This window comes from Apostichopus japonicus, chromosome 7, assembly GCF_037975245.1.
Source record: "Apostichopus japonicus isolate 1M-3 chromosome 7, ASM3797524v1, whole genome shotgun sequence".
NCBI classification, from domain to species: Eukaryota; Metazoa; Echinodermata; class Holothuroidea; order Aspidochirotida; family Stichopodidae; genus Apostichopus; species Apostichopus japonicus.
The window spans coordinates 5,874,012-5,888,724 of NC_092567.1; the positions used below are offsets into that span (position 1 = coordinate 5,874,012).

The 14,713-nt window shown below is 37.8% G+C and overlaps 3 protein-coding genes across 7 annotated transcripts in view; 2 read left to right on the forward strand and 1 right to left on the reverse strand.

Annotated features, from left to right (window-relative positions):
* The window catches only part of LOC139970016 (uncharacterized), a 44,764-nt gene extending 41,273 nt beyond the window's left edge, over window positions 1–3,491 (forward strand). For all 4 annotated transcript variants that reach the window (XM_071975539.1, XM_071975538.1, XM_071975540.1 and 1 more), the window contains 2 exons: window positions 172–197; window positions 1,042–3,491. In XM_071975539.1, the coding sequence (XP_071831640.1) occupies window positions 172–197; window positions 1,042–1,132 (117 nt within the window). In that variant the 3' untranslated portion in view covers window positions 1,133–3,491. The remainder of the gene's footprint in view (window positions 1–171; window positions 198–1,041) is intronic.
* Window positions 1–14,713, forward strand: part of LOC139970045 (uncharacterized) — a 289,538-nt gene that overhangs the window by 186,141 nt on the left and 88,684 nt on the right. The window contains exons 3-4 of the mRNA XM_071975645.1: window positions 10,800–10,913; window positions 11,154–12,646. Coding sequence (XP_071831746.1) covers window positions 10,889–10,913; window positions 11,154–12,646 — 1,518 coding nt within the window. The 5' untranslated portion in view covers window positions 10,800–10,888. The remainder of the gene's footprint in view (window positions 1–10,799; window positions 10,914–11,153; window positions 12,647–14,713) is intronic.
* Window positions 1–14,713, reverse strand: part of LOC139970080 (uncharacterized) — a 496,120-nt gene that overhangs the window by 156,175 nt on the left and 325,232 nt on the right. The window lies entirely within an intron of this gene.

Below are 14,713 nucleotides of genomic sequence, written 5' to 3' on the forward strand. Positions count from 1 at the left end.
AAAAAGTAACATTAAGGGTAACATTAAGTTGATTGCTCCATATTTTCTAATCTCATTTGCTTGACAGTGTGAATTCACAAATCCCTAACAGCCATATACTTTTGAAATTTGAATTATTTTGTCATACAATAAAATTACAGCTATCATTTATGATTGACTCCTTTTATACAGGTTAGCGAATTCCGGGAAGTATGGCAGTAAGTTATTTTTTATGTGAATTTTTTTCGTACAATTAGTGATTTATTGAGTTAACAAACACAAATCCCCATCATTACGATAACCCCTGCCTATAGCAAATACCACCCAAATCCCCTGTTTTTGGCCAAAAACAGGGGAGATTGAATATCTACCGGAGTTGGTAATGCTAGCCATACTGAACGCTCTTCTGCACAATTTCACAATTAAACACACAGTGTATCATTTCAGTGTCAAGCCAAACTTGTCATCGCACACCAGAAAGTAGTACTGGCCATGAGATCACTTGTGTTTACAATGATACAGGTGACTGGTCAATTAAATAGGTGCACTCAAGGATGAATCCTTATGGCAGTATTTGGGGTAGTTTATGCTATCAAGTAACCCATTATTAATGCTTGAGTGAATTTGAGGAGGACTGTTTTTCTATAGACAGGCTTGACCAACAAGGGAGTAGTATACATCATGCTACTTCAAATCCCACCCCCCCACCCTCCCCCCCCCTTGAAGCAGCATGATATATACTACTTATGGGTTTTAGATAAACAAAGGATACACACTTGTATGTAGGTTGTGTATATCAAATAGGATGCAGTGACGGCCATACTTAATTGATATATATATATATATATATATATATATATATATATATATATATATATTATATAACAATATCTTTTTAAGAATGAATTATAGATGACGTCGCTGCAGCCTGTTCAAACCAACAAAGTCAAAACTATATTTCCTTGAATAGAATTGGGTAAAACAATGTTGAACTTTATTTGCGTAGTAACGTAGATCTATGTTCACATTTCGTTGCAACTGTTGCAATTTATCTTACTGCAGGGGTACAGACTGTCAAAAGGCTAGAGAAAGGAAACTGAAGGTACCAGATGATGATACACAGACGCCACTGCTAACTGCCACATCAGTATAAATCAGTACAGGTATCAACGACGATCTTATAATATTGGTACTGAATGAACAATTGAAGTTAAGAATAAAATAAGTGCAACATTCTTGGATTGTATTAAGTAGGTATAATGTTCAAGTACATTGAGTAACAAAAATATAACACATGCTCATTTTGATGGAAAAGACCAAATAACAATTTCTATGGAACGGATTTGAACCAGTCACCTCAGCATGACAACTCCTGCGATATAGAAACTGAGGTACCCTGCCTTAATTTTTCAATGATTCCTATATTGACATTTCTTCTGGGGTCGCTAGTCAGAAGCTATGCATTAAAAAACCGCCCTTTAGTAAGAAAGCAGTTCATTTTTCGTCACTGACCACTTCTTCACCTTTCAAGGTGATTAGTCTGGAACGTTAGCCTGTGTTTTACGTAATCAATTCACCAAGACTAGCAAAGGAAACAAGCGTGGAAAAGTCACTTGCACAGCTCAAATTTCCTGTGATCTACTGCGAGAGCCTATTAAAATACTTGAGGCAGGTAAACTGTTATGGCAGTCGTATTAAAGGGCGCATTTTCAAATGGATACCTTGCATATCTTGTGGCCATGCAGGAATCACGCCCATTTTCATTTGATATAACCATTGCTTACAATTTTGCAGTTCAAAATTTTGTTTTAAATTATTTACCAATGCACTGAATGACATTACATTGAAATTTCCAGTTCCACTCTTTATATATGTAACTTACACTCTTTACATACGTAACTTAAGTAAAGAAGGGTATAAAGAATAACATTAAACGTTTGCCATGTGGTACATAAAATGACACTATTACGTCATTACCAACAACTATATTGATGTGGTGGAGACTTGATTACAACATAGCTTATTCGAGGTCATATTGTAGGGAAAAATTATCAAGAACAGAAGAATCCATTATCAACTACTTAGAAATGGTAAAGAGATCAAACAATTTAAATTTAACAAATTTAACAAGTCTCTAGCAGAGAATTAAGCAGCCGAGCAAGTTTATGACTGATACAATTAGACTTCTAATATTATTCTTATGAATCTCATGAAAGTTGGAAGGTAGAACTTTGTTATACTGTTTAAGCATAAATATTTGCATTGTCGAATTGCAAAAAATCCCCCAAGAAACTACAATATTACATCTGGAATAACACTCACACACACAAAACACAAAATGTTACCTCAATTTGTTAACATGTTTACAATTATGTTTGTTTTTGTTAGTAGTAGGCCATATGAAGCTTTTCAGCATTTAACATATTCTTTTGGTCCATGAACTGATAGATATTCTCTATTAACTATGGCAGGCCTTTTTTGCCAACTTGTTGTGCCGTGAAAAGTCATCATTTTGTTTCACAATGACTTTCTGGTTCTGATATCTGTCTTTATATTCTGTCTTTATTTCTAATCAGTTTTGATATTTTAGGCAATTTACTATAATTGCCAATGCAGTTATATATTGTATATTAATACTTCATGAGATCTCTCTTGCATCTGCTATTGTTATATACACTTTTTTACATTCCTTTTTAGAGAATGTCATATTGCAGCAATACATTCAAGTCCGTAAAAGCTAACTTCGTTTGCTGCCTCCTTGGAACGTATTAACTCCAGTTTTTAACTTTGCATTTAAAAAACAGGCTGGGAATTTGTATTTTGTAACACCTACATTTAAGTCGTTCAGAACAATGGTACTCTAGGCAAATACTGTTAATGTCAGGAAACATGCGTGTCCTTTAGACTGAGCTTACTGGAAACATCTTGACTTCACTTGTGATTGGTTCTTTGAAGTATTTAATTAATTACAGCAATAGTAATATATTTAAAGTGTTGATGTTTTCCAGTATGTTTTATAATAATATTTTTTTACATGACCACTTTGTAAGTTACCTGAGAGAACTCATTTTTTTTCTTCAAATCACTTATTCAGGAATATGGGAGAATAAATAAAGATAATTATCTTGACCTTTTTAATCATTTATTTGAGTTATTGAAACTGATTTGAAGGCTTCCTAGCCTAACCGTTACTAAATCTCAATGCAAGATCTGTATTCCCTATCTGCTTACCCACGCTACTCTATGCTATCGGGAGTACCATCTCTTAATCTGACAAAGAAGGGCTTAAAAGCAAGGCCTTTAGCATGGGTGCAAATGATTTAGTGAGGAAATAAGGAGGATGTGAAAGTTCACCAGTCATGTACGTGGTAGACATGATGGACTGGTCTCATTGATCCAAATTTAGATAAATTGGAAGAGATCAATTCAAGGATTAACCTGATCAATACTATAACAGAGATTCCCAAGTCATAGACACTCATGTTAATTTGTCCTGACTCCCAAACTTAAAGTTCGAATTCTAGCTGAACAAAATACTTGGTTGAGTTACAACTGTTATAACCATTTCACTACTTCTTTTTGTGGAATTGTTGTAATAATACGTAAGCAAATACACACAACAGCCTTCTAGACTACCCAAAGTAGAAGTCCTGATATATTTCAATTTGGGCACTTTATACAGATAACCAGTGACAGGTCAAATTGAGTAATGGATACTTAGTTATAATGTCATCTATAATTGGATGGTCTAGGGATAGATTATGTAAACCTACTGGCAACTTATTTCAGTTAACAAATGGACACCTGCTTTGGTGGTTTATTGAATATTAGGATATAAAAATTTTACTTTGATCAAGGTACTCACTGACGAGAGAAAGTACTTCTTTCTGAAAGGACCGGATGGCTAGAAATATCTGATGGTGACATCCATAGGGGAAGGGAATGGGGGAGGGAGGAAGAGATATAGTACGATAAGAGAAGACAAAACCTCATTTCTCCTCTTGTATTGTGTTCCCGAAAGCGAGCTCTCGCAGAGCTTTTGACAGGGGCGGCAATTTGTTTCAAATATTGGGAAGGGGGGGGACATTTGCTTGGGTGCAGGCGCTTAGCAACTTTCATCCCCAAAATTGTTATCGCAAATCGTGATATTTTGTATATATATATATATATATATATATATATATATATATATATATGCATGATGTATATATATGTATATATGTAGATATAGAAGTGTATATAGTAACTGGTTGCTACAGCCCTATTTTCCTTTGTTATCGGCAAACCAAATTTCATTACGGATTCAGTCCGTCTAGCTAATTCTTTTTGAAAAAGTAAAAACTACTTTCAGTGAAAGTCTGTGACGTTTTTTTGGTGTTATTTAGTAACAAATTGTGACACGAGTAATTTGCCAAGGAAGGGGCGAATCGTGAAGGCATACTATCTAAGCGAAGCGCCACTATGGGTTGGCGCGAAGCATAAAAGAAAATTTTTGCCAAAATGCCTCCCAGATCGCTGGAAATGGCACTTCCCAGGCCTTGTAAGTTGCATCTTTGCATTTTCTACTTTGAAATTACTAGCGATATCATAAAAATATGCGCCCCTCCCCCTCCCCCCCCCTTGGCTACGCGCCTGCGGTTAGAAATCTTGCAGGAAACGTACAGGCCAAATGGAAACCCAGTGAACCCATATCGATGTGGATCATATATATGATTGTACGTACTTACACTCATACACAAGAGATGTACAGATATTATGATAATCATGAGTGACAACTTGCTATATGGTCACAGAAACGACCACAAAGTGTCATTTACCTAATGCAGCATGTGTTGGATAAAGGTTTTAGCCGCCGCCTTGTATGATTTGGATAAATAATCTCACGCATTATTTTCTATTTATAGACCCCAAAAAACTATGCCACCAAATATTGGTGGGATATTAGATACTATATCCCCCACCTAAAATATTGGGGGACGTGTCCCCCCCCCCCCCCCCGTCACCCCCATGATCGCCGCCCATGGCTTTTGATTAATCATTTTTGCTGTTTCACATTAAGGCAGAAAAAACAATGATGACAACTGAAAATGTGCTCAAACAAGCATTACCTAGTCCTTAAGTCATTGTAGCTCTTTTCTTCTGACTATGGTTACTGTTTCGAGCGGATAAACGCTATACCCTAATTGTGGTGTGGTACAGTACCTTTATGGAAAGCTATCGCTTCCAATTAACAAGTATGCTAACTTCAAATCGAAACATGGCCGTCAACTTAGATAACGCAAGAATGGGTGTGGTTATTCGTCAACTGATTAGCCGTCTCAAGATATGAGTCCTTCTGAAATTGACGAAAGAGGCATCCCAGTCAAGTAGGTAACAAACTAATCAGGGAATCTTTGTTTGGTGTGATTTCAGAATTGAGTTTAGTCTCATACTCGCAAGCATAGAGAAACTGCGATGATTTTTTTAGAGCCTATACTTTCACCCGCAGGATGTACACATTTTGCACGTGTTCCGAACTTCGCAATATTTACTGACTATATACTACTTAGTATCGTCAATGCATACATTTCGCGCAGACTACTACAGTATGTTACAATGTAACTTACAAAAGTTAAGTGACACTGATACAGTGATAGCAATGCAGTGATGATATTCCCCAGTACCATAAAATAAGACATAATTAAAGAAGTTGTAGTAGCAGTGGGCTGAATTCAGTAGTTATTCTGCAGATAATGACCCCATCACTGATGGCACTAGCCCTTCCATTAACTTCCTAACCTGTTTCTGTGTCAGTTTCCTCCCCTAAAAAACGTTACTTTCCGCCCCTAAATCTTAAGTTTTAGGGGAGGAAACCAACGTTTTTCAGGGGAGGAAACAAACATTTCCCAGGAGCGGAAAGAGAAAAGGCACATTGGCTAGGCGAAGTGGAAAGAGTTAAATTAGGTAGTGAAAGAACTGAATTAAATATTTATGTGATTTGGGAGATTTTAGTGAAAGAAGATACTGTAACATATTTTCAAGGGACTTGGGGGCAATGTGTGAAGAATTTTTTTTTGTAATGAAAGAATCTCTAGTAACTGATTTAGGGAGGAAAGTATTGTTTTTAGGGGAGGAACCGAGGAAGGCATATCTAGGCTGAGGAAAGAGTAAAAGCTGGTAGGTATGGAATGCATTGTTGAAAGTATTAAAGATTAGGCCTAGGTGGTTTTGTCTGAGTTCTATCAAGATCAGCTTTGTAGGCCTGCATATTGTTGATGTTTTCCCTGTAGTTAAAATATATATGGCATAGGAAGAATTTTGTGGAAGGCTGTGATTAGATGGTTTAGTATTTTTTTCTGATAAGTGAGTATTAAGATAGTTTCCAGTCACTTGAACAATGGTACAAGAATATAGGGATTCTTGTACACAATACTTATCATTAAGCAAATGCTTAGAGTGGAAAATAAAAAGGTGAGTTTCTTTTTCTTACTACCTGTAGCGTTCCTTGTGTTTTAGGCATAGGAAAAAGAAACCTGGAACACATTAACAAGGAAACACTTAATAATTGTTTTCCCCATGAGGGCAGAAGAGGAGTAAGTTTCTGAAAAATGCCAGATCTGTCCAGCTGACTATGGCTGTCTAAATTGTTGTTCTGTGTCCATGTTCAGAACAGGCCTTGAGGAGTCTCGCATTCGCTCCCCAACCTGTATCAAACCCTTCCCAGTACTGCTGCACTTGAGACTGCATTGTCCTGTGCCTGTTTTGGACCCTCCTCAGTTTCCTTCCGACCAGCAACAAAGGTTGCTTCTCTGTGTACGGTTGTAACAGTTTCATAAAATGGTACCTTCTTTGCTGTGATTTGGTTCAGGTAGCAGTGTTATCCTGAAATCCAATGTGTAAATATAAATGCATGTAAAAACAATGAGAAACTATACCATCATGACCAGTAATAGAAGTGATATTAATTTAAAAAAATATGATTGATGAGGCATACCTTCAAAATCTTTGTTGGTGCGGATGGCTCCATCCCACAATGATTACCATACACCTTTAAAACAGAAACTCAATCGATCTTCTCATTACCACATTGAATATCACGCATGTAAATTACCCCATGTTACATGTCCTATGCACACAATCCAGCCTTTTCACAAGCACTTTATATATTCCGATCACAGGACAGTTACACAAATAAGGTACCAAGGCACATTTCCTAGATTCCTTCATACATTACTGACACAAGTTTCTTCAGATTACTATACAAACAAAATATGCGGTCAGAGCCTCCCTTGAAAAAAAATATGTTAGTTTCCTTAACCGAACGCGTTATCTTTCCTCCCTTAACGTGACTTTTCTCCCTTTTCTCAACATTCATTCCACTTACTATGTCATCTATTCTTTCCAAATGTTAGTTTTTTCCCCTGATGCTGACGGGGGATTTCATTCTTATATTGATTACCAGATATATATACTGAAAGCCCATGCCTGATTTTAAATGAAATCCATCAATGGAACATGTTAGTAATAAATGGGATCCAGTCCTTCTGGTCACATCATTTTTGGTTCCTTGCGTTTTGCATAGCAAGGAGCCTACAGGCATTCATCTCGGCATGTGTGTATGTGTAGCTTGACTTGTGTACATGATATCTCAATACGGAAATGATGTATCATGACCAAACTTGGTGGGTGGATAGCCCATAGTGAGAGGAAGAACCAAATGTCCATCGATGTTGGAAGTTACGCTATTGTAATCCAATAGTCGACCTGCATTTGGGCCACCTTTGACCTCAGGTTGACCTCCATTGACCTGTATTAGTTTCTTTTAAGTTGACTATATATTTGAATTTTGTGGCCATATTCCGATCTAAATTGTACATAAGTTGACTCCTCTGCAACCTTTGTGTGCAAAGTTATTAGAGATCAAGGTTTCGTTTGGTTTCGTTAAAATTCTTAATAAGAACAGTTAGGATGATTCTGTGAGTTCTGTAAAAAAAAGCCAACTCTTGCTCATATCAGTCACCTGGTCCTCAACAGGTTCTCAAAAGGACCAACAGTTGATTTGTGATATATTTTGGCAATAATATTGTGTGTGTACATCGGACCACATAACAATGTTAGAACAGTGCTGCTTCCTTGTAAATTGATATTCCTTACAAGCAAGGACCATAAATACTCCGTAGTGCCCTTGGGCTCTTGTTTGTCTTTCAATCGCCCTAAGCCTCGTCCTGTGATGAATGTTAGTTTCTGTGATAGAGTGGTTGAAATGTTGGCCCGTCCTGCCAGAAAATTTGAGTCTAACACTGACTTATGTCGTGAAGTGACGTCAGTGCGGCACATTGGTCAGAATCGATCAGATCTCACTCTTAGCTTGGCCACGAGACAATACACAGGAATGTAAACAGACTGTGCGAATGGATGTGCACACAAAAGATCTCCCTCTAAGCTTGGCCTTGATACTTGATACAGTACACTGGAATGTGTACAGACTGTGCGTATGGCTGTGATTCCAAAACTTTGTTATTTCAGAACAACATATTATGAAGAAAACCTAGTTACTGTAGGGAATTCTAGTATGTTTTAAATCTTCAAACGATTGCTAACTTTTAACTTCACTGGGAATTTTTCATCTCAATTGCTACTTTACTTTCAGAAATGTTACCTTTCCTCGCTACAATTTAGCTTGCCAATGATATTATCTCTGCAGCTCCTGAAACGATGTGCCGCGATGACGTTACAGTCGCCCATCGTTCTCCACTGTTCAAAATATATTAGATGAAGTTGGCATGACGTTAACATTTCCCTTCTCCTGAATCATAGGATAGAAAATCCCCGAACTAGGACTGTCACTATGAAAAGAAATATACTGTATGGAGTTTTTTTACATATACCCAATAGACTGCCAACAAATTCCTTTAAGGAAAACATACGTTGTACAGTATGCGTACATTTGGTACTGGGAATGTTGCTGTACTTAATTCGTTTTTTTCTATGATCACCGTTATGATGATTTTAGGCAAGTGTACTGAACATGGAATTGCACCTTCTTCAAACGGCACACAATGAAAGAAACTGTCTATAATGTTGAAATTTTTTTTTTTTTTTACACAAGGCTATTTACGGGAATTTTCTTAACAAATTGACAGCTGGACAAACCTGCAGATGAACTCATAACTACACAATCAGGGATTAGATGAAGACATGAAGGGCAAATCGTAAGTCAGTATCAGACCATTTACTTTTCTCTTTAGGTTCCACAAAATGGTAGTTTAACATAAGATTATCCATTTTTGTCTTCTTTAACTCTCTTGTTAGAGATATCCCGGTGGATAGATATTACTGCTTTATATATTAAATTATCTGCGCTTACAAGTATAAAAAGCCTGTGTATATTGTCCATGCTTGTAACACCCAGCATAGAGTTTAGCATCATAGGGGTATTGGGCTGAAATTGTCTTGATATCTACTTTTCATGTAAAATCATTGCACCTCCTAGGAATAAAATATTCTTTCCCAGCACATGTTTGGTTTCGATGATAATCGTAACCTTTGCAGCCATGCAGGCAGATGAGTGTGTGTGAAACCTTGCTTGGAAACAGGATATCTCTAGAATGGAAGTTTGGACCAATATCATATTTGGTGTGTAAAAGTACCAAATTGAGTAGAAAAGCCTACTGCCTTTAGAGGTCAAATGTCATTAGGGGTCAAACTGTGAAACCTTGTAATGATGATATCTCCAGAAGGGAAGCTTGGACCAATCTCATATTTAGTATGTACAGTAGTTGTGTCACACTGAGTTCAAGATACCAATGGATTTTTGTGGAGGTCAAATGTTCGGGTCACCATGGGTCAAATTGTGAACATCGCTAAACACGATATTTCAAGAAGGGAAGCTTGGACCAACCTCTTATAAAGTATGTAGTTAGTTCAACAATCCTTTTGTTTTTTGCGGAGGTCAAATGTCACCAGTGGTCAACTCGTGGAAACCTTGTTTTATAACCTATTGTATCTCCCACAGTGCAGCCTATGATATTACATGTGTGTTACGCCTCATTAATAGGAGAGGCTGTTGGCAATTGGAAATTAGCTAAAGGGTATCCGTAGATATGAATCAAGAAGTTTCGACCAAATCTCCATTGACTTAAGTGTGTCGGTAACTTACTGTACGTTGCTGCATACATGCCTGTGCACAATGGTGTGTAATGAAATGTGTTGGAATGGCCGATATCAATTTGAATAATCTATATGTTACCTTTGCTACCATTGTTAACGTTTCCGGCGTATTTTGTCAAGATTCAGTGCCAAATAAAAACTTTAGGTTTGGATGTACAGTAGAAACGTTGGGGAAATGACCAGGCGCTGTGCACGAAAATTAACTATTGCCTGGTTTGATGTTTTAGAGGCTAATCAGACGCAAAATCTTGGGGACCGGGAGGGGGCTTAACATTTGACTGACGCATGTTTAATGTAGGCTTGTAGGTGTACCACATAGAGTGGAAGAAGCCAGTTGGTAGCGATCAATCTCTATGTTGAATACAAGAAAAGTTTTCATCTCGGTCTTCAGGTGCCAATGTGAATATTGTGTTGTTATATGATCTCAATGCTTTTTGCTTATATTGAGGTATGCTGTTCATCATGGTTATACCCTACAGCCTAGTGTGTCACATTCATATAAGATTATTGATGTAGCATCGTTGAAACCACACTGCAGGTTTGTTGTCTGGTTATTAATAAAACATTGAACCATCCATATGCATCAACAACACAATGTAGTATACATTTTGAAAGTTAACAGAATGATGTAATTATTTAGATTCCTTATTTTTCTCATATTTTTAAGAAAGAAAAACAGATTCACGGAAACGATGGGCAGGAGCTGTTCTGACACGACCCCTTCACGCTTCGTAGACTGTCTGAAGTAAATCAAGTGACAATGGAGCTGACTCCTGATCTTCAAGGTAGATGCCTTAATCTTTGACTTTGTCATTTGTGCATCTTTACTTCCTTTTGGTAAAACATGTAGCCCCCCCCCCCCGCTCTGTCGTCTTAATAACAAATAGAACAGTAACAAAACTGTATTATCAGTAACCAATAAACAATTAAGATTTACGTGTTCCCATGTGTGTCACTAATTTATTGTTCGTCAAATTTAGTCATACGTGGAACTATTACACATATTGTTTCTGTTTTTTGTTTAGAGAAGAAACAATTTCTGATAGCAGGTCTCAAAAGGACATATAAAGGCCAATATGATGCGATTCAACCCCTACCATATATAAAAGATAGACTTTATTGTGTGGACAAGGTCTTTGTAGAAGGGGGCGTTGAAGTTTGTCTGGCACCAGAGCTAACGCGAGGCATAGGATCATGGGAGCGTTTGGAATCTTACAAAAGTATTTATACTGACTTTCGGTTTAAATCCAAGAGACGCATTATACGAGGAGAGCCCGGGTATGGTAAGTCGACGTTAACCCTTCAGCTGGCCTACGATTGGTGTAATAACGTATCGGATTCCCCGATGAACAATGTAGAAATACTAATTCTTCTTCGGTTAAGACAACTTGGAAGTGTAAAGTCTCTCTATAGAGCGATTAAGTCATTTCTTCTCTTCCACGAACCCCGTGTTAGCAAACATGAGATTGAAAAGATAATTCACAGTTGCTCGTCCGTCCACATTATTTTGGATGGATATGACGAGTATCCTGGCAGGGACAGCAATGATAATGACGATGTACACAGGATCATAAATATGGAACTGTTTGCAGACTCTGATGTCAGCTTAACGACAAGATATCTTCCAGGATGCCTTAGAAAGGAAACTAAGAGGGCCAAACTAACAGGGTTCGATGACAAAGCTAGGGATGAGTACATTCGCAAGGCCGTAGTAAGTAACAACGATGAGGCAGTGGAAGAAATAAAACAACGGCTCTATGAAAACTCCATCCTTGCTGATCTTTGCCAGGTGCCTCTCATATTCGTGATGTCTGCCCACATGGCTCATGATCAGAGAGACCTCATGAAGTTCAAGTCTGTCACACAGTTCTTTAAACACATGATTAGATGTTTTTACGACCATCTGAAACAGAAATTCAAAGACAATAGAAGCAACGAGTTCTATCTTCATGAAATGGAACATCGTGATCTAGACAAAATAGCTTTCGAAGGATTAAACAAGAAAAACCAACAATTGTCATGGATTAAGACTGGATTTCGTCAAAGAGTCGGGCCAGAATCATATGACCAGTATATTTTAATTGGCATTTTGGTCGAAGAAGATGTAGTGAGCGATGATTCTACTGGAGACAATGTGTTGTTTACAATGATGGTCCGTTTTTATCATAAACTATTCTGTGAATGGTATGCAGCCCACCACCTTGTCACTCTTCTAAAGAACACACACGATCTCTCCGATATTCTCAGGTTCTTAGATCCATTTGATCTTCAGTACCTGTTTAGATTCGCCTGTGGTCTGGATCCCGATGCTGGAAAGAAACTCATCAACCATTTGAAGAGATTACGAGGCGGGGATAAGTTTGCCATCCTCTGTATCCTGGAACAAACTGGTGACGTCAACGACATTATGGATTCGGTGAAAGAGCTCTGCTCGCGTGACGTTATAATATGGGAAGGCGACAGTGCTCTTCTTCAAAGATCGACGACACAGTTGCTGGAGATTGCATCTAAAAACCATGTAAGTTAGCTAATAAAAAAACAGCCCTTTGCATTGTTTTCCTACACCTAATTTAGGAACTGTTTACTTATAATGGTTTTTTTTTCCATGGACTGTCATTGAAAACTATATTATTCAAGCCACTTTAAATCATAAACATTTAGGTTTAAAGAAGAAGGATGGTTTTCCTAGCTAATGAATACACAGTGGTGTATGGAGGATAATTGCAAAGGATGTCATATATTTAATTCAATCAGCATAATCTCTGCATGTGCCAAATTGCGCTAGAACTCTAATCGAACTGATATAGTATTGTGAATATTGAACATATACTTTGACAACATAAACATATGCAGTGTTAATGTTTGGAATTTCAGATTCTTCTGTTAAAAATGAATCGCTAGTCTTCCAAGACTTTAAATAAATGTTAAATGCTTCGAATTATTTAATTGAACCTGGAACAACAAGCCATATATGTTGGAGTGCATTGTCCTCGAACCATACTAATGTAGTAACAACCCTTGCTGGGGGTGTAGTGTATGGTCATGGAACCCACATGGGGCGCACATCCCGGGGGCGATTTTGTTTTCCCAAACAGGTTACGGGGTTTTCCGCCAATCAGATTGCTTGTGACGTCAGCATCAATAATGGGCATCGCTTCGAAGTTCGAAGACATGCACTGAGTTACACACTGACACTTTATTAAGTCTAGTTACGGTCCATCAAAGCCCTAACTTTACTTTTAATGCTTGAATCACATGTTGACCTTACTTATGATACATATGCTACATTCTATTGGGTTCGTGTTTACGTTATTCAAGATTTGTGAGCCGTTCTACTGCAATCGGAAATCGTTTCGTGGAATGGGTAGGCCTTCACTAAAATCAACTTCACGAGTCTTGAATGAATATACGCAAACAGTTTAGTGTAGTCAAGGATTCATAATTGACGCACCCCCGTAATTGACGCACCTTCAATTATTACTAGCAACGATACAGCAGGCCACCTAAACTTTTTGCAGTCAAGCAGAATTACATTTTTCATGAGTTTGAATCCAGTTCAGCTATTTGCTGACCAAATTGTGGTATTTTTAAAGCTTTTAACACCCCCCCCCCCCCAGTTTTGCACGTTTTTGGGGCATTTTGGGGCATCTTCCATCCTAAACCAACATTACCTCAATATGATAAGACTACTCTCTGGGACCTGACTTGTCTGCTCTTAGAGGCTCGGAGCATAGCAAACAGCATCCAAAGTCAATGGATGTATACTAAGGCCTGGACTACAGTTAGCTAATCGACGAATGTGTCAATTTAGGGGTATGAAAGAACTTGACACGGCAGACATTTTGTGGTCAAATTCTGCTCAATTGTACTGTGCATAAGCACAGAACCTTAAATATTTTGAGATCATAACATTTCTGAGGAACTACACATATGAAAAACACATAGAGTTGAGTGATTTGGATTTTTCCTTGATATACATCCTTGATCAAATCATGAATTGTGTCAATTATGAGCCCACCATGCTACAGTATATTTTTCCGTCACTGCACTGTGTACACAGTTATAATACATATAGGCCACCAGCGCATGTGTGATGTACCCTGTACGAACATTTCACTGTGCGTAGTTATCGATTAATGCCTTCACAGAAAACTTCGATCAAAGTAGATGATCATACCATACTAGTGTGCTCAATATGTCTAAACCAATTCCAAACACATCTACAACGAAAAGCGTCGGGTAATTTTGAACGGGAATATCTTCGCTGCAACGAATGGATGCAGACACTTTGGTTACCTGGAATTGAAGGTTTCTATCGTGGTGACGTAACTTTTCCGACCAATCATGAGCGCCTATTTACACGCAATTGCAAACCTGTTTGGGGAAAAAAATCGCATTCCGGGGGTGGGGGGATATATCCCCCACTTTTTGGTCAAGGGGGGATGGTCTACACAATCATTCCCCCCAATTTCCAGTCCGATAAAAAAAAAAATAGTTCAAATTAAAATAAAATAAATTTAAGTTAAGTTAAAATTAGGTTAGGTCAAAATACTGAGGTTGCAACCTCAGTATTTTTGCAAGCTGT